Source organism: Sinocyclocheilus rhinocerous, unplaced genomic scaffold (assembly GCF_001515625.1).
Source record: "Sinocyclocheilus rhinocerous isolate Xijiao unplaced genomic scaffold, SAMN03320098_v1.1 scaffold98, whole genome shotgun sequence".
Classification (NCBI taxonomy): Eukaryota; Metazoa; Chordata; class Actinopteri; order Cypriniformes; family Cyprinidae; genus Sinocyclocheilus; species Sinocyclocheilus rhinocerous.
The window spans coordinates 30,892-51,254 of NW_015666167.1; the positions used below are offsets into that span (position 1 = coordinate 30,892).

The following is a 20,363-nucleotide window of genomic DNA, read 5'->3' on the forward strand; positions in this document are numbered from 1 at the left end:
TTCCTATAGAGACTTTAAGCCTGTCCCGTTCACCTCTGTAGCCCACATCACACTTTTAGGGGATAAAAGAAGAAAAACAAGGGGTAAGAATCCTGGAGCCTGTGGAGCAAACAGCGGCTGCACTGCTCAACCTCAGCGCCAATATGTTGTACCTGGAGACCAATCCTCCCACATCATACAGTGAGGTAAGGCCCTTACGCTACCGCTGCCCATCTGGAGATTGAGTTGGTCCCAGTGCTAGATTCTGGGTTCTCAGGGAACCCTCTGAAGTAACTGGCAAGAGTGGCATCAAAAGTAGGCCTTGTAAAGGCTTTAGGATATATATTGTGTACCGTATGTTTTTTTCGCCTCTTACGGTGTTAACCAAAAACATTTGATAGGATGCTGTTTCTTATGAATATGTTGTGATTTGTGGTCCTAGTATAACACTTTGCATATGATTTTTTTTTTTTTTTACTTAATTATTGGTTTTGATTTCTTTGTGCACATGTTCGCCAATTTGTTTTATATCAACACTTTAGAAAGTGAAATGTTTGCATTTAATAAGTCATTGGTTTGAACTGTGATAATGAATTTTACAATGATGTGTGGGTGTGAAAAATCGGACGTGCGTCTATACAGATAAAAATCTATGTGTATTGCCTTAATGGTTTGCCTAGCTGCAGTTTTATCTACGGTGTACGGTACTCTTGGGTTGAGTCAAGGTATTTGACAAATAATGGATTTGTCTGGGACGGTGAGACTGATAATCTTGTTTGTATAGAACAATGGGCTGCGATTGCTTTGAGAAAGTACTAATGGAATCTACTTTTACTTAAGCTTAATATCACTCATTGAATGTTTACCTTTGTTTACAAACTGTTTCAGCAGGGGTTTTTTGTGTATATAAATACATTTTTCGTTATGTGCAAAAGCATTACTTTAGCTTCATTTGTGCAATTGCACTTAAGTCATTTCAAGTCATTGCACTGCTGTATCAGGAAAGGGGAAAAAAACAATTAATAATACTTTAAGCCCATATAATTGTGTGAGGTGTCAAAAGGATCATGATTTCACAGCTAAGCTTGAATTTCATGTCAGGTTGCTAATGTGTTTTCGAATCGTCATGGATGATAGTTATCAAATTTCTGGGTGTTTTTTTTTTTTTTTTTAACTGCAGCAATATGCCAACACTGATACATGGAATGCACATTTATTTATTTCCCCAAAATTATACTGTTTTGACTTTTTTTAGCATTATTTATTTTTTGTAATTAATTAAAAACTGAATAAGTTGTCAAAACTTTCATGAAACAGAACTTTCAGTATAATGCAACTTAAGCTTATATCTTGAGCATTCTAAGCCATCTGAGATAGCGGCCGGATCTGAGTTTGTTGTCTAAAAGCACCCCCATTCTTTCCTGACAGGTGGTAGTTCAGACTGTGATTTCAGTGCTGCCATTCTCTTGCACAAAGCTGTTGTCAACACAACACCGTTAGCTCAGAGACAAACCTATTGGTAGAAACATAGTCCGGTCTCCCCCCACCTCCCGCCCCTCCTTGTGTTTTTAAAGCTGGCTTAAGGTAACCAATCCACTGCCCACACAGCTTTGATTAATGCTTTTAAACGCTCTGTTTCTCGCTCTCTTTAATCATGGTAGGGGTTACGGGTCCGTAGACATGCATGTTTTGTGTTGTAAGAGGAGACATGGAGGTGCAAGGAATTTGAGAAAAAAGATGGTACTGTTTTTGCAAATGTTTTAAATGATGGTTCAAATAGATCAAATGTGGTAATTTCTTGAATTTGTTGCATCTTAAGCTTTTTTTTTTTGTGAGGTGAGGTTCGATTACTTATAGTTTTACGTTAAGGTTTGGTTTTGCTCTTTGACAGCAGGTTGTCCCTAAAGATGCGTCCATCTTTCTCTCATCAAAAGGGCTTCAGGTTAAACTCCCGCTCGTCTGACTGATAGATTCTGGAGCCGCTTTGAAGAATGTGTGCATCAAAGTGAACCTGAGAAGTCTAGGAATTGTAATTTTTTTTTTAACTATGGTAGATACAGATACAATCATCTGCTCTGCCCAGCCCACTGGGTACGAAGTGCGAAGAAAATAAGAGCACTCCCACCTAACCCCCCACCCCACCCCAATTTAGTGCTTAATGCTTTCTACCCCTGTGGTCACTCATCAAGGCCTCACAGATGTTCTCAACACCCATCCCGGGTTACAAACTGCCCAGGTCACTGGAACACACCCAGGAATGGCAGCCATTTCACCCCCAGGCCAGGGCAGCCTCAGCTCCTGTCACTACTCTTGAGTTAGTAGTCCTCATTTTGCTCTCAAACTCTAGACTTAAGTAGTTGTTAGAATGAAGTAGTAATTTAGTGGTTTTGGCCATTAGGGTTCATCTTGTGGAAACAGGAACAAAGACAGGTAGCATTCGAGGTTGAAAATCAACTGTAATGCTGGCACTGCTGACATCTGTCAACAGCACATTGTTAGAATGCATTGTTAAAAGATGCAACTGCAGTTCTCTGTTTTACCCTGGAATTCATTTGAGACTGTCAATCCAGAACCGAAAAGGAAATCTTAATCATTGGTTATTTTACTGTAACATAAGAAACTGATCAATATTGAACTTTAAGATTGGCTTGATCTTAGAAACAGCCATATTTATTTTTGATCGGGGTAGAAGAGAGTTTTGCTTGTAAACAAATCAGAGTGGTATATGCTGTATATATTATTATAGTATTACCTTTATGCATTTGGCAGACCTTATTATCTGAAGCAACTTCGCATTGCATTTCAGTTCATGCAATCCCTTGGAATCAAACCATGACATTGGTGTTGTTGGTGCCATGTTCTACACTTTGAGCTTGTTATATTATATTATATTATATTATATTTTGTTATTATATTATATTTTTCTCTTTCATTTTAAATTTAAACTGTGAGAAGGACTGAGCACCCCCACTGTATATAAATATATAATAAATATATAAACTTAAACTGGACAATATTGAGGTCATATAGATATCAACATATGTTCTGTCATTTCAAAAGCATCATCTCGTAATTGGAGATTACACCTGCATTATTATTATTATTATTATTATTGCTACACTTTTTTTCCCACTTGTATTATAAAAGACAGACATGGTCATCTGATTTATTGTTCTGCTTAAGCATCTTGACATCCCAGAGGCTCACTCTCCAAAGAGGCTATAAACTGGGATTGGGATATAAGGCTGGGATTTTTAAGAGCAGCTAAAGCAGTTGTTATATGGTTGTTGCATTGTGGAGGAATAGTATTTGATAAAAAAAAAAAAGGTGCTAGAGAAAATCACAATATGATCAAAAAGGTGGACTAAATACGAAATAATGTTGTTGTACTGGATGTTTTTTGTCTACACAATTTTGAAATGATTTAGTAGTTTCTTAATATTTAGCACACTTGATAAACTTTGCCCTCATTTTATTATCAGTGCAAACTTCAACGCTAAGTATCGCTAAAAAGTCTTAGAAATTAGGAAGTTTGGGTAGTTTGACAGATGTGTCTTGTATGTTAAAATAAACCATAAAGTGCAATTACATATGATAATTTATTCTCTGATCATTTTAGAATTTTTGTAAACATCTGAACATTTTACTATACACTATATGAGACCAGCTCTTGGGGTTAAACTATGAATAGGCAAAGATGTTATTTACCAGTGCATTCATTTATACTTTACAATCTCTACTTTTTAACCAATAAATTATGTTTTTTTAAATATATAGCTGCATTGCTTTTTTCCCTTCTGCATTTTTAAAGTTTACAGGCTTGTGCAAATTGTTCTTCTGATTAGTTTAAGTAAATTTCAAACAAATGCTAATGTACTGCTAATGGCTTTAAGTAGACGGTGCACTGCCCTACACCTCCCTAGTGGGATCAGACACACAGACTGACTTGCGTGGCCTTACTGTCTCTAAAATATTCCATTATGTCCTAATTGCTTCATTGTAAAGGACGTGTGTGTTTGAGAAGCGTTGTTGAGGCTGGAGGGTACAGCTCTAGTGTTTGGGTATGTGCGTCTGCTCTACAATACGCTTCTTTTCATACACCAAATAGACCTGGTCTATTGTTTCTTCAGACAGGCTCTTAAAAGCCTGAGACTCATTGTTTCCAGAAGGCTGAGCAGACTCGTGGCACACACACAAACACACACACACACTCACACAATGACCTCTGTCTGTACATCGCAAATGGCACCTCTTTTCTTATACCCTACGGCACTGTTAGAGGTTTGTTGAGGTCAGTGATTTGACCCACTCTCAGGCGTGTAGGTGTACAACATACATAATTATAAAAAAAGATCTATATTTAATCTTTTAAGACTTTACTTTTTTTTTCATCCTTGATAAAAAATGTATTCATGTATTTTCAACATGCATCAGTCATGTTAATTGTATATTTTGCCCCACTAGTGATTCACCTGAGCCACCAGCAGCACCGGGAGAATTTTGTGTGAGAGAGTAAAAGAGAAAGAGACAGGAAAAGAGAGAGAAAGAGGAATAAGCGTGCAAGCTGGACAGCTGTCTCCATCCATGCCTGAAATAAACAAGGGACTCGGTTGAGATTAATGATGGTCTAAAGAGCCATACAACCATGGCACCTCATCCAGGAATGTACTGTGTATAAATGGAAAGGAATGGACTGGAGGAGTGGGGTTGGAGAAGGCTGGCTTACCTCCAGAACATTCTTCCTTCTCTCAAATGACAGTCATTTTAATTCCTCTCTGCGCCTTCACTGGAACAAGGCAACAGGAGGCGTGTGAACTGTGTATCGCCCACTTGCTGTACCCACCTTCCTTTGTTATCACTGCATCTTCCAGTTCATCTAGAGTCTTTATTCATTCCTACAGACCTCACCAACAACCTTAGAGCAATTAAGGCAGGCTAAAGACTTAATTGGTCCTAAATTATTTACATTGTAAACAACTGCAGTTTCACACCTTTAGAATAAAAATGGCTGGGATAAAGAATGTCTTAATTGACACTTCAAATTAACTCAGAATTAGCTACTTATAAATTTTAAGACCCTGTTAGACCCTGTTAGGCTACTTTAAAGTTCTTGGATCATCACATACTGAATCATGGCTTGGATTTTTTTCCCAATACTTTAGATAGTGATGTTGTTTTTTAGATAAAATCATCTGAGTGACAGCATAACTAGAAAACTTACATCCTGTAAATGATTCCTTTGTACATTATGCATCACTATTCTTTTGGTAAGCCTTCTCATCTGTTACGGTTGACATATCTGCGGCTGTAATAGAAGGACATTTACTGCATTTCTTTGCACAAGTACACAAACAGGGCTATTTGATGAACAGTTTAATAAAGAGCATAACCTCTTGGGTCATAATTCTCTTTGACTTGCATATACTATACAAAGACTTATTTAAGTCTGCCAAGCACTGGCTGTTATGCACATCATCTGTTTCTCAAAGCCCACCATTACATCATAGCCTGATGTATTAACATCAAAAGAAGCCGTATTGTGGCAACAACTCATTAATATTTTGTTGAATATTGCGTCTTTGTTCGTATGACACTTCTAATACCATAAACACTTGAAAAGATTTTATACTGATAAAAATAATCTCTGTTTTTCATCTAGCCACAGTATACAAGCCTGGGGCTTCTCAACAGCATGGATCAAAATGGTGGCTCCACCTCCACCAGCCCCTACAACAACGAGCATGCTCAGAACAACGTAACGGCACCATCACCCTACGCCCAACCCAGCTCCACCTTCGAGGCCCTGTCTCCATCACCTGCCATCCCATCCAACACAGACTATGCTGGCCCACACACCTTTGATGTGTCCTTCCAGCAGTCCAGCACAGCCAAATCAGCCACCTGGACGGTAAGACATAGTGGATGTGTATGTGTGACACTTATGACTTTTATATAATTTTTTCATTGTTATATATTCAATATTGCTAGTAAACTACAAACAAAACCCACTTATACGATCATACCCAAAAAAACAAAAACAAAACAATTTCATATGATTTCATGGGGTTAGGTATTGGGGCCAAACCAATTCGGGAGCATAGAGAGGAGAGCATGTTGTCCCTTCAGTCTATATTGGGGTTAAGTGTCTGGCTTTAGGGCAACAACCAAATATTTCCTGGTGCAGAAATTGGACCTTCTGCCCTCAGGTCATAAATCACTCATAACCATTCATCCCATTTGTACATGGTATTTGTCTGTGAATTGAGTTTTTTGTTTTTTGTATTATGACAATGCATTGTGGTTCTATGTTACACAAAGATCAAGACTGTGTGATGTGCTAAACAAAAGCAGTTCATTTCTGCTGTCAAGGGTTCTTCTTCCTCCAGGAGGAGAGTAAAGTTTTTACCTGTCCGATCTCAGCTTTAGGCATTTCTGTGATCTATATGAAAGTTTTCAGTTACAAAACTCCACCTGGCCAAAGGGGAAAAAAAGGCAGGCATAGGTTTAAACTGGTCTGTTTTACTGCAAAGTAGACTACTACTTGAGATATGTTGTCTTTTTTGAGTGTTTGCACAAAATTAGTTGAAATAGTTGCAACCATATACAATTTACAAAAATCTTAATTAAATTATGTAAACAATAAAATGTATAAAAAATAACTAAATAGTTTTGATAAATTTATTTAAAAAAATAAATAAATAAAAATAAAAATTTTGGAAATTATAATATACGAAAAGAAAATTCTATCCAAAAAGGGCCATGTCTGACCCCTACTGGTGAGCTGTTTAATGGTGCATTATGTCTTTTTCATAAACCGCTATGTCCACATAGCGGAAACAATGCGCATCAGTGAGCATTACAATAGCTGTGTCACTGTCACTGTTTTGCATAGATAGGTGTCACCTAAACCAACTAAACCCGCTAGGCTAGTTGTAGCAGCACGGGAACGGGGAGCCTGATGTCTATCAACCAAAAAGTGGCTTTCGGTTGGACAGCGCACCCTAGCGGTTGCTATCTAGTTGTAGCTACTTAAGGTCTTAAATCTTATCTCCACGCCGTTACCTAAATTGACTGTATGTTGGCAATAAGAACTATGACAGTTATGTCATTTTGCGCTAAATGTGGCTAGGCTAAATTGAGAGCTTCAGTGGAAGTTATTTAATCACAAACATGAAATGAGATAAATATCTATGATTATTTTAGGCTAATCGATCCCAGCCATTATAAACCAATGCCTCATTAATCTTGAATTTGGCAGATTGTGGTCTTGAAAAACCAGTGAGTCAGTTGTGGTAATGCTGTCTCACATCTTTGAGTAAACAAGTCGAGCGGAGTTTGGTTTGCGAGTTGCTCAGTGCTCATTGGCTACAGTGCAGTGTGGGATTGTGACATTTACCCTATTCCCACAACAGCCCTTGTCATCCTCACTCCTTGACTTTACCAATACAGCAGAAGTTGTCAGACACCTCACCGTACTTAGAGCAGAATTCTGGGTGTGAGAAAGACACCACACCTTTGGTTGTCTCATTTAAGACATCCCTACTCATTCATATTTCCGTTTCTCACAGTGTATAGAAGGTTGTGAAGAATATCTCTTCCTTTAATTTTAATAACATTTTAGCCAAATGAAAGGCATTTTTGTGGCTTACATTTAATGTAACCCACACTTGTTCTTCGTACGCAGCTCAATCTATCCTGCATATAGCTTCCATGACACACACACGTATTTCCTGGCATCGCATCCTACCGCTCCTCATTTACAGGAAAGCTTTTGCAATCCTGCTTTTTTTTTTGTTGATGTCAATGATAAGACAAACCATACATGAACCTTTTTTTGTTCGTTTTCAATTTTCAGAGGAAACCCATCCCCTCTATCATTTTCAGTTCACTTTTTTTGGCTCGGTGTTTGTTTTGTTTGATGTTCTTTTGAGCAGAGCCTCCATTTGCATTTTCCTGTCAACCTATCAACAGCGCATTCAACGTACGGCACAGTTTTGTTTGCCCATTGGTTCACTTGTATAGAGCGCTGTGACCGAAGGAATGCGACCACTGGAGTTGTTGTCTCAAGAAGTGAGCTGGGGATTAGAAGAATGGGTCAGTAATACTCGTGTAAATACTCCATGCCTTCCTCCTGAACCCTACAGTGCCGAAGGGGTTGTTCCTTGCTCAACGAGTAAAGCTTGTCGACTGCGTCTCTCATAATGCCGCAGGACAAGGAGATGAGAATGAGGATAGAAGTTGGGAGAGGACAGAAGCACTCAAAGAGACGAGTGTTCCAGCGAAAGGTGGCAAGATATGACTTGTCCATGGAACATCTGCAGGCCCGTCCCACGCCTCGTGAGATGGAGCTGAGACTTGTTTGTGTCAACGAACCTGTCGAGACTCGTCTGACATTGCCACGTAAAGCCCTAAAACCTAGAGCAAGCAGAGGAAGAAGAAAGGAAAGGAGGGAGAGGTTAATTTACCAAAAAAAAATCTGGGGTTGAAAAGATTTTTATGATAGGGAAATGATTTCTAAGAAAGGCGTATCTAGAAAAGCCCACTTCTCTGACAGGTTCTGTTTGGAGATCCGTTGTTCTTGTTGTTTTGTGTCTTTGAACAATGAAAGATTACCTGTGCTTTTAAAGACCATGCAAGAGGTAGAGCTGGACTGAGTCAAAGAGAAGATCAGTCTGTCAGCACCAGTATAGCCGCCACGTCTGCTTTAGCTCACTTGCACGATCATAATCTGCATCTTCTCATGCAGTTGAGATGTCATAGTGCTACCTGAAAAGGTCCGGCATCTACTTATTAGACGTGACCTTAAATCCCACCTTTTGTGCAACACCTTTAGAGTGTAATTGAACGAGAACAGAAATGCAAACACCTTCATTTTCAGCGAAAGAAGAAATAAAGGTAGCTGTAAGGAAAGAATTTGGCAGCACTCAGGGCGACCATTGAGCAAAACGAGGGGAAATCCAGCATAATTACACCAAAGCTTGTCACACGTTTTCTGGGAAAGATCACATTTCCAAAGCATATAATTTAATCACAGGGCATTAACTAGTGCCAGGAAGCATTGGGGGCATTTGTTTACATCACTAGAGAAAGTATGAATCTGATGAGGGTTGGTTACATGATGATCTTCCTCCAAATGCATTACAAACATGGCAAGTTATTGATGTCTGAAAACCAGTTGCATTTAAATCTTGATATGTATGTTTTGTTTCATTGTTTTGTGCATATTTTTCACTTTGGAATCAAATGAAGTATATATGCATGAATACCATGCAAAGTTTTCAGGCATGATGAGCAACATCACAGCTGTTGATTCGCTATTCAAAACCGTAGCTGCATACATTTTGCTCAAACTAAGTTGTGCAAACATGCACTAGAGCAAACATCTGTTGCCCTGTTTTCCAGTGCAATGCATGAGTTATTAGCTGCAAGAACTATTATTCTAGCAAAAAATGTTAAGCACAGATAATGAGCAATGCCCTGTGAAACTTGCTTTTGAACGGCATTGCATTTTCCTATTGATAATTATATTTTTTGCACCCTATGCTCAAAGTTTTATTTCAAATGTTTGGAAAGCAAAACTCTGTAAATGGGTATTTTTATCATTGCACCAAAGAGGGGAAAAACACATTTTATTTATTTCCCAATGAAACAGGTTTTGGGCAAGACAACAGGCGTGACAGTACATGTCAGGTATGAGGTGGGACAAGACCAGAGGCGCCAGAGCGTTAGGCCAACCCGCCCTGCCATGCTGAGACACGAATACAGCCTTAGCCTGCAGCCCTGCTCTGTTCAAACACACTCAAACTACAGCTGCAAACTTGTCACAACATGTACAACACTGTATGTGTGTGCATTTGTTGTTGGTGTGACTGCGGTTTTACTGTGTGTGCACACATCTCTGTGTGTGTAGAAATCTCTTGAAGAAACCAGTTTACACTGCCGTTCAAAAGATTTTTTTCAAAGAAGTTTCTTATGCTCATCAAGACTGCATTATCAGTTTTTTTAATAATATTGCAAAATATTATTGCAATTTAAAATCATTGTTATCAGTTTTAAAATACTTTATGATATTTATTCCTGTGATGCAAAGCTGAATTTTTATCAGCCATTACTCTTCAGTGTCATAGAGTCCATCATTCTAATATGCTGATTTGTTATCAATGTTGGAAACAGTTGTGCTGCTTAATATAAATATGAATTTATAAGTAATACTTTATTCAGCAAGGATGTGATCAATTTAAAAAGGTGATAGTAAATACTTTTGTTTAGTTAAAAAATGTTTCTATTTTGAATAAATGCTATTCAAAGAATCCTGAAAAAAGTATTACACATTCCAAAAAAAGATACAAAGAAAACAAAGCAGCACAACTGTTTCTGCACATACTAAAAAAACATGTTGACATTTAGTCTAGAACTACAGTAACATCATGTTCACATAGCGCACACGCCTCTGCACTTACTCTCGATTTCTCTCAACATGACGAGAGCTGTCAGTCAAGACATGGGAAACAAAGTAACTGGCGTTACTTATTTGAAAAAGTAACTCCGATATTTCCTTCTAAATTGAAAAGTAATGCGTTACTTTACTAGTTACTTGAAAAAAAGTAATCTGATTACATAACTCGCGTTACTTGTGATGCGTTACCCCCAACACTGCTATTAACTATTTGATCGATGTTGACAGAACTAAGTTGAAGTACTAAAATCACAAACTAAAACTGAAAGTAACTAGAAAAGCTAAATAGAAAAATAAAATGTCATGTTTTTTTGTTTGTTTTTTTGCATGTAAGAAAATTAATCCTGAAACTTGTGATTATTGTAAGGTTATTCGATGACTGAATAAAAAACTTATTTGACAAGAAAAATAAATAAAAACTAGACTGTCACACTCAAATCCCCCTTTTCTGTTTATTTAGTTACTCTAACCTGTGTGTGTGTGTGTGTGTGTGTGTGTGTGTGTGTATTTGATCGATGTTGACAGAACTAAGTTGAAGTACTAAAATCACAAACTAAAACTGAAAGTAACTAGAAAAGCTAAATAGAAAAATAAAATGTCATGTTTTTTTGTTTGTTTTTTTGCATGTAAGAAAATTAATCCTGAAACTTGTGATTATTGTAAGGTTATTCGATGACTGAATAAAAAACTTATTTGACAAGAAAAATAAATAAAAACTAGACTGTCACACTCAAATCCCCCTTTTCTGTTTAAACAGTTACTCTAGTGTGTGTGTGTGTGTGTGTGTGTGTGTGTGTGTGTGTAATTCACATTGTAGCCCATGACTGGAACATAATTACACGTTAACACCACCGTGCCCCTCCCTGCAAAAAAGCCAATGCCTCCAATTCATCAGATCACTTTGTGGCCCCACCCTTGATGTATGTATGTGTGTGTTTTGTGTGTGTGTTTTTCCCTGTCAGACGTGGCTTATTTGGCCCCAAGCAAACACAGCAGCCTCCACACATATTTGCATTCTCAAAATGTGTTGCTTTAGGGCTAGAATTGGTACATCAACTGCTTTGTTTATCTGGTAAGGTTTGTAGGTTGGAGTTTACGATGTTACAAAATATGAAATAACGGTGTTTGTTGTCAGTATGTCAAGCTTCTGTCATTTATATCTGTCTCTGACTTTTTTGCCGGGCCTCTGTGTGACTGACCCTTTGGCATTCATGTCTACAACTCTCTCTTTGGTCCTACAGATCTTTCCTCTCCCCTTCTCTCTCTCACTCACCTCATTTAACTGAATGACAGGAGCGTACAGCGGCATATCAGGTTGGGAGCAGAGGGGCAATTACAGTTATTTATCTTTCTTTTTTTACAGAACACCTTTCAAAAAAGCGTTCAGTTCACGCACAAAACGCCTTCATCATCCACCGGTGAAAGCACCCTGGCGCTAAATTAGTCACAGCTAAAATGGGTCAAGTCAGTTCTGACAGTGCAGGTGATGAGTGTAGATGCTTCATGCTGTTGATATTCTGATGAAGACATCATCAGCAACTGATATGACAGGACAGGGGCCAAAAATATGGACTATTCAAATCTATTTTCAGTGCAGCTGACATAAAATGTGTACCAAAAAAAGGCTTAAATTTGTTCACATTAGTAAATGCATAAGTCGTAAACTAACAATGAGTTTTTGTACTGTATTAATTAATAATGATATGTGTATAGCAATTTATTAACTTGTTAATTTGTTATTTTTAAATATAATATTTTCATGTGAATTAAATGTTAATATTTAACATGTAAAAATGTATTCTTATATGCAGAAATTAACATTATGCTAGATTGTTAAGCTTTGGTAAAGATGTTTTTTTTTTCTTTTTCAATTTGTTATACCAGTCACTTCAGGAAATGGCCTGTGTGTGTGTGTGTGTGTGTGTGTGTGTGTGTGTGCCGCATTTTATATACAGTATAATTACCCAACGATATAACTGCGAGAGAGAGTATTGGAATATACATTTTCCCTGTGTTTCCTACATGCTGTGTGAGCTACTGAAATGAGCCAAACTGTGAAACAGCCAATCAGAGCAGAGCTCAACATTATTATTCATGACCCTTCCAAATAAGGTAAAAACAGGCCATTTCATTCTAGGGACAAATCCTAGGGTTTGTAGTAATGGACATGTAAAACCATTTCTGGAGATTTTTTTGACCTTACCTAAGCCACATACCTTCTATGTAGATATCAGAGAACAATTTAAAATATTGTATCAATGCATTCTATGGCACCTTTAATTCATTTTTATTTTAGTATTTTTTAGTACTGGGGGGGTCAAAAATGTTAAAGGTTGAGAACCACTTATTTAGATTCAAATAGACATTTGTTTTACTCATTTTATGACATAAATGAGGCCTATTAAAGGCATCCAAGGGCAAGTCTAAGCTTCTCATTGCTCAACACTAGAAATATCATCAGGGCAATCATTTTAACAGCAGATTTCTGTGTCAAAATGGTCCTGACGTCTTCATAGATGAATCATTCTTCAGGTGATTTGGAAAGCACATTTCAGTGTGTGTCCTTAATCATAGGTATATCTTAACCTGTGACAGCTGTAGGGCAGATCCAGAAGTCCTGTCGCCTAAAGCCAGCTGCTCTTCCCTTTAAAGACTGTTATATGGTACTTTTTCCACTAAAGGGTTGCCAAACTGCAGCTGTTTTATCTCTACATTGCCTGTGTTTGTGAGAAAGGCTTCTTTTCTTTTAGATAAAGAAGTGACCTTTGATGGATGTTTAGTATTAAAGCAACTACTATTACATTAGATTTTTTTTTTAAATAACTTAGAAAAAGTAACAAAAGCGCTCAAAGCAAAAACACTTTAGTACTACAGATTCAAATGAGCTTATATAGTTAAAATAGGAGTGCAGTTTTATTACAGATGCATAAAGTACATTTCAATTGTTTTATGGCAGTTACTAACCAAACTCTTCTCTCTTTTCTTTAGTACTCCACAGAACTGAAGAAGCTGTACTGTCAGATTGCCAAAACATGTCCCATTCAAATCAAGGTCCTTACCAACCCACCCCAGGGTGCAGTCATACGGGCCATGCCTGTCTATAAGAAAGCTGAGCATGTTACCGAGGTGGTCAAACGATGCCCGAACCATGAACTGAGCAGAGAGTTCAATGACGGTATATTACTTCTCTAAATGTGTTGTCTAGAAAAGCGATTAAACATGTTTTTAATATTAAGCTTTGTGATATAATTGGCTGTCTTTTGTGTTTAATAGGCCAAATAGCCCCACCCAGTCACCTGATTAGGGTTGAGGGAAACAGTCATGCTCAGTACATGGAGGATTCCATTACTGGGCGTCAGAGTGTGTTGGTGCCTTACGAGCCCCCTCAGGTGAACACACTCACACACACATTTCAGAGAAACCTGGCTGTCCGTACATACACTGCAGTGCACACCTGAAATCATTCCCAACAGATGTTCATTTAACATAACCACTCTAGAGAAATGAACAACGGTGAGTAGTGTATGACACAACTGTTCCCTATTAACAGGTGGGCACAGAGTTCACAACCATCCTGTACAATTTCATGTGTAACTCCAGCTGTGTTGGCGGAATGAACAGACGTCCTATCCTCATAATTGTCACTTTGGAAAGCAGAGAGTAAGACCTTTTTAAACACTGGATTGTGTTCCCCTCGAGGAAATACAGAAATATGCATTAATTGCTTGATGGTTTTTTCAGTGGTCAGGTTTTGGGTCGACGGTGTTTTGAGGCTCGTATCTGTGCGTGCCCTGGACGTGACCGCAAAGCTGACGAGGACAGCATCCGTAAACAGCATGTCAGCGATGGTACAAAGAGCAGTGAGGGTACGAAACGCCGTAAGTAGTGCTGGGGGCTGGTGACTGGGCTTCATCTAACTAACACAAACATATTTGCATCGCATGTTTCTTATTCCTAGATAGTTCTTACCTCCATACATACTGCATGCCCTTTGGTACAAACACACACTGCAACTTTTCCACCTGTCCTGTGCTTTAGCTCTATGTTTTGTGCTTAAGATCTTGTATTACGGCTGTTTCACTTCCTCTATCTCTGTCTTCCACAGCTTTCCGTCAGGCCTCTCACCTCTCTCAGCTAAACTCCATCAAGAAGCGAAGATCCACCGATGAGGAAGTGTTTTGTCTGCCTGTGAGTATCTCAAATGTGTTTTTCCAATGTAAATATTCACTAGGGGAATGTCGTTGTTTTTTTTTGAAAATCCACTTTTAAAGATCAATCTGCATTGTCTTCCATTCTGTTGCTCTTTATTTAACTAATTTTACACACGTTCTTTGTGAACGGTCCCTTACTTGACAAGTGTTGGTAAAAACTTTTATGAAACCTGCTTATATTATGCATTGTTGGTATTATTCATACTATATAATCCATTAAAAACAGGTTAAATATAATTATAATAATTGATTATTCATAACTGTTATTCATAATAAAAGTATAATTAAAAATTTTTAACATCAATGCATTGGGTGTACTCAATAAATTATCAATAAAATATTTTACAGCATTTATTAATCTAGGTTAATGTTCATTTTTACATATATGCTTTTACATATACTATTTTATATATTTCAAATTGTACATGAACAGTAGTGTATTACAAATTAACATTAACTTAGATGAATGAATGATGAACACCTTACAACACATTAAGAATACTTTTACATTTAAATTTGTATGTAGGCTTTACAGAAAGTGTCGCACAACTATTTGACACTGAAAAGATAATCTCTCATTCTTAAAGTAGATATTCAAAGTGAAGAATTGAGCATAATTCAGGAGTCTGACATCCAGGCTTACCCCTTCTCTCTCTTTCTCTGTGCTTCAGATTAAAGGCCGTGAAATCTATGAGATTTTGGTGAAAATCAAAGAGTCTTTGGAACTTATGCAGTTCCTCCCTCAGCAGACTATTGAGTCATACAGACAGCAGCAGCAGAACCTACTGCAGAAACAGTGAGTACCTTACACATGCAGGAAGATTCCCCAGTAAAAATGGGGTGATACTAGCACATTTGAAAATTTTAAAAAAAGATTCATAATCTCTTCGTTTTTATAATGTGACTAGCCACAGTCAAACTATAGGCACATACTACACTGTGTTAGCAAGGTCCACCCACAGATTGATATTTGTGTGTCAGTTTTTTAATAACTTGATCAACTTTATTGCTTGGTTTTAACACTTGTGGATTTGAATGTGATTGCTCATTGACTGACTGTGAACTGACTTTGTCATTTAAGTATTTGGTTTGTTTGTTCAGCAATTAATTTCCGCCCCATCTGAGAGTTTCTATAGTGCAAACACTGGAACTTAACGTGGCAGTTTAATTCTCTCACACTGATGGTATAATCTTGGCTGCTGCATGAAAGTATGAGGTTGGATTGCATCTTGCATGAGATTTGTGTTGTGCATCATTGATGTTGTTAGCCCTTAAGCAAACCCTGCTGTTATGATCGACATAAATTCACACAGTATTAATAACTGTTTTAAATTCTGCTTGGCTTCTCATTAAGGGTGTACCTTGCAGAGATGGTGCTCTGATTTATTCAGCCCCCCCATTTTATGACATTCGGATTACCTCAGAACTGAATCTGAGTCAAACAAGTTTAAACTCTGCCTACAAATTGTTATTGGTCTTCATGGTAAATGCAAATTTAGTCTGTACTCAGCCATTAGCATAGTTTTCTCAGAAATACATTCTGTATCTGCTGTAATAGTGCTCAACAGAGGGGGAGGGAGAGACCTGTAAATTGTGCTTTAAATGAGCCTTGTCGCCCTTACACTGGGATTTGGATGTCAATGCTTTTCTTCCTGTAAATTTCCTTAAGACAGCTTAAAGCATCCACACCCAACTGAGCTGTTCAATCATGACGTCAGTTTGTAGGTCAACTGGATTCACCATGGATTCCCTAGGGAAGTTCTAATAGTCTGTTTTCAATTATTGAGTAAATTAAAGAGTTAGGTTACGTAATCACACATATATTTTGGCAATTGTAGTCATTATGTTAGCAATTGTTGTAGAACAGAATGTGAAAATGGTTTAATAATGTTAACCACAGACCACACTATAGGTTTAAATCAAAAATCACTATTCTAAAACCACATAGATGTTCCCAAGGGAACCCATGGCTCAAAAATGCTTATTCTCTACTGGGTTTTAGGACTATACGCTGCTAAAACAGCTCAAAGTGCTCTGTTTAGTGTGTAGAAAGGCTGTTGATTTTAAGGTTCATTTTATCTTCTCAAGCTTTGGTCTGAGCTAAATAACTAGGTAGCCATTCTTTAAAACTGTCCCATTGTAGGACAAAGACCGAACACACGCTGTGAAATGTGCATCTTTTTAGTATAGCATGTTAATGCAGTATATATTAAAGGCAGCCTCATCCTTGTTCTGATTTTTGGTTAACATTTCCAAGCAGCAAATGTTGTTTGATCCTTATCAGCATTGTCTGCATGCCGTTACTTCTCTCTTTCATTCATAAACCTGTTTTTCTAACTATACTTTTTTTCTTCCTTTTCAATAAAGCTCCTTCTGCCTTAGATTCAGTGGGTTGGGTGTTTTACTTTGTTGATTTTCCTTTTCATACTTTCTCACTCTTTCTACAGTTCAAACACTGAACTTATTCCTTCCTTAGTTGCAACGTACTGCCACCTTGTGGAGAGATTGCACATTGCTAAAATATGAAAAAAAAATCATGCATCCTGTTTTGTTACTGTATCTGATGTTTCATCATTGTTTGAGACTTTCAATAGCTGACATCATTTTTTTTTCAGCGCATTTAAATCACATAATGTAAATTTATTCAAATGAATGAGGCTTGAAAGATTTGTATATGCATAATTTCACAACATACCACATTTCTTTTAGGCAAATACTCTGTACAATTCAAGTTTGATTTACTCATAATCAGCTGCTTATCATTGGGGTCTCTCTCTTTCTATTATTTAATGATACAGTCTAATAACTTTTAATATTGTCACGTTCCATTCTTCCTGACATTTTGCTATTCCTCCACTTTTTCTTTCTTTCTTCTCTCTTGCCTGCATTTTCCCGTCTTTCTATTTCTCACTGTCTATCTTTGACTCTTTCCTACAGCCTGTTAAGGGCCCGTTTGCGCTCTGAGCTTCTGGACCCAATAGGTGAGCAGAAGAGGTGCTTCAGTGCTTCCTGAAAGTAGGAATCACATTCCTCCTCCCTCAGAGCATCCCTCACTCATCTCTCTCCATCTCTTCTTCATCTCATCCTCTACCCCTCAAAGGGGCTCCCTGTGCTTCTCCAAACCGTCACCTGTGGTAACTCCTAGACTTTTTCTATGCCACAAATAAGTTGAACACAGGATTTTGTTTCTACCACCTAAACACCTCGTTTTAAATATGTGAGCTCTCAAGTGAAGTCATTTTAGATATTTTTGGAAAGTTCATTGCATGATTTTGTCCCTACAAAGTGTATTATCTAGACTATGGCGCTCATTTATCAATTGAAATAATCCATTTGTGTGTTAAATTTGCTTACCTTACAGTCAGATTTAGTTGCATTAGTATTATTGTTCAATCATCTGAAGTGTCAAAAGTTTCTTAAAACATTTCATTGTCCATACTTTTTTTTTAATGTTTCTTAAAGGGCCCTTGTGACTGAGGCGGCTTGTTTCCTCAGCATTTATTGTGTTTGTTGGACTGATCTGCTGGTATTGCACAGAAACCCATTGCACATAAACAGTATAGCAACTTCTCAGCTGACCACCTTATTTCTCTCTTTCTCTCTTCTTTCCATCTGTTTTTCTTCTTTCTATCTATCTAAACAATCCTGGATGTCGAAACTGACCAGGAACCAAGCACACATCTTTTTTTTATGGGACTCATAGTTTTTCTGTAAGATCTTGATGATGGTTCATCTTAAATAGCTTTTTGTTTTTGCCTCTGTCTTCATTTTATTATTGGAGCTGGACTCATTGAGTTGTCTATAAATATGGGGGGGATAGACTTTATCGATGACTGAATTTTGATAATGCTGGTCATGTTTTGTAAAGTGCACTGCTGGGCAGTAATTTGTGTGTTTTGTCTTGATTATTTGTTCATTTTCTTAAAGATGTATTTTCTGCTGTGTACATGGCAGTTAAGAGAAAAGGAAATGAATGCTATAGTGTTGACAGATTCTTTTGTTGTTTCATATGAAATGAATGGTTGTTGTATTCTCAATGGCTCTTGCACTTTTGTCAGTTACTACTATTCAATAAATGACTTCTCTGCTTTTGTGTTCCTATCCCTGCTCTTCCTCTTTATTCTCTTTTCTTCTCCTTTATTTCTCGACTGTTCTTTTTACTTGAATTGTCAGGGGCTTTTAGTCAGGGCATTTAAAACTATCAATAATATCAACAAAGAAAGTAACATTCAGAATCATTTAAAGGGCAATTCTTACTCTCATGTCATTCCAAACCTGTATTATTTTTTTCCCTATGGAACATAAGTAACCAAACCATTTTGATTAAAAAAATGAAACTATAAATGTTTGTAACATAATTAAATGATGGCGTTTTCTTTGTATGTGTGAACTATCCTTTTAATATTATATTACACATGTAGTTCATTTAAAAAAAATTAAATTGTATTTGTTATTTACACTTAAAGTACCACACATGTATATGGATTTAGTTTCCTCTCAATGTGACTTTTAACCCATATGCATGTTTATACCTCTTTGTTAAGAATTACAGAACTACACAGACATGTTCTGTGTTTCTCCACAGTTTAGGCCTTCCACAGTGTCCAAAACATTAATAGAAAGCATTTAATCATGACAAGGTTGCACATTTTCTGTAATGTCCATGTGTAAGCTTATGCAAGAGACTTGGCTTCAGTAATATACAGAACCTGTATCATCTTCTCTCCCTCAGGAGCTCTCTGCCACCCCAGTCTGCCTTTGGTTCCAGCTCACCCACCCTCTGCAAGAACAAACTGCCATCAGTCAGTCAGCTCATGAACCCCCAACAACGCAACACACTCACCCCATCCAGCATGTCTGGAGGACTAACTGACAGTAAGGCTTCTATAAAATCATTAATAATTTAATTAATATACGTATATTCATAGTTTGTCTACAAATGTGGCAGTGTCGGTTAGGGCTAACAAAAGATCTTATATTCGAGTTAAAGTGATTTCGGATCTAAATTGTACAGGAAGAAAGTGAACCCTTTCTCGCTAGTGAAGAATATCCTGTCTGGGCTTGAGAAACACTCAGTTCTCAATGTCAATCTGACAGAGTTCCCTTTTAAAATTGAACTAAATCTTTGTGGGACAGTCTGCCTTCCCTTCGGCACACTTTGGCACTGTCAAAATGTACTTACACATGACAAATATGCATTCTCCTTTGGCCTGCTGTGTGAAACTTGCCTCAGGTTTCACATGTTCTGAGATTACCTAATCCATATTTAGTGCCCTCAGGTGTTTGTTATTTCAGTCAATTTCAGTCAAAGACTTGACAGTTTATGTAGAGAGAGTGTGTGTGTGTGTGTGTGTGTGTGTGTGTGTGTGTGTGTGTGTGTGTGTGCATGTGTGTGCGTGTGTGTGTGTGTGTGTGTGAGTGTGAGAGTGTGAGAGTGTGTGTGTGTGTGTGTGTGTGTGTGTGTGTGTGCATGATATATATATAGGCTATAATAAATGTGGGCAGGATGGGGACAGAAAATATTGCATGATTTTATATTATTGGTAACACATTGGATAAACATTAGTTAATGCATTTGCTATCTTGAATAAACAATGAATAATACATTTTTTCCATATCGGTCAGAAGTTTGGAATCGTTAACATTTTTTTTATGTTTTTGAAATTAGTTTCTTATGCTGACCAATCCAGCATTTATTTAATAAGAAAATAAAGTAA

General features: G+C 37.4%; 1 protein-coding gene across 7 annotated transcripts in view; it reads left to right on the forward strand.

Moving 5' to 3' along the window:
- Nucleotides 1-20,363, forward strand: part of LOC107731833 (tumor protein 63-like) — a 23,512-nt gene continuing 3,149 nt past the window's right edge. For 2 of the 7 annotated variants that reach the window (XM_016543024.1, XM_016543023.1), the window contains exons 1-9: nt 1-185; nt 5,639-5,887; nt 13,424-13,610; nt 13,709-13,824; nt 13,986-14,095; nt 14,177-14,313; nt 14,541-14,623; nt 15,318-15,442; nt 19,379-19,521. In XM_016543024.1, the coding sequence (XP_016398510.1) occupies nt 144-185; nt 5,639-5,887; nt 13,424-13,610; nt 13,709-13,824; nt 13,986-14,095; nt 14,177-14,313; nt 14,541-14,623; nt 15,318-15,442; nt 19,379-19,521 (1,192 nt within the window). In that variant the 5' untranslated portion in view covers nt 1-143. The remainder of the gene's footprint in view (nt 186-5,638; nt 5,888-13,423; nt 13,611-13,708; nt 13,825-13,985; nt 14,096-14,176; nt 14,314-14,540; nt 14,624-15,317; nt 15,443-19,378; nt 19,522-20,363) is intronic. The other 5 variants (XM_016543017.1, XM_016543020.1, XM_016543018.1 and 2 more) reach the window with 3 other exon arrangements.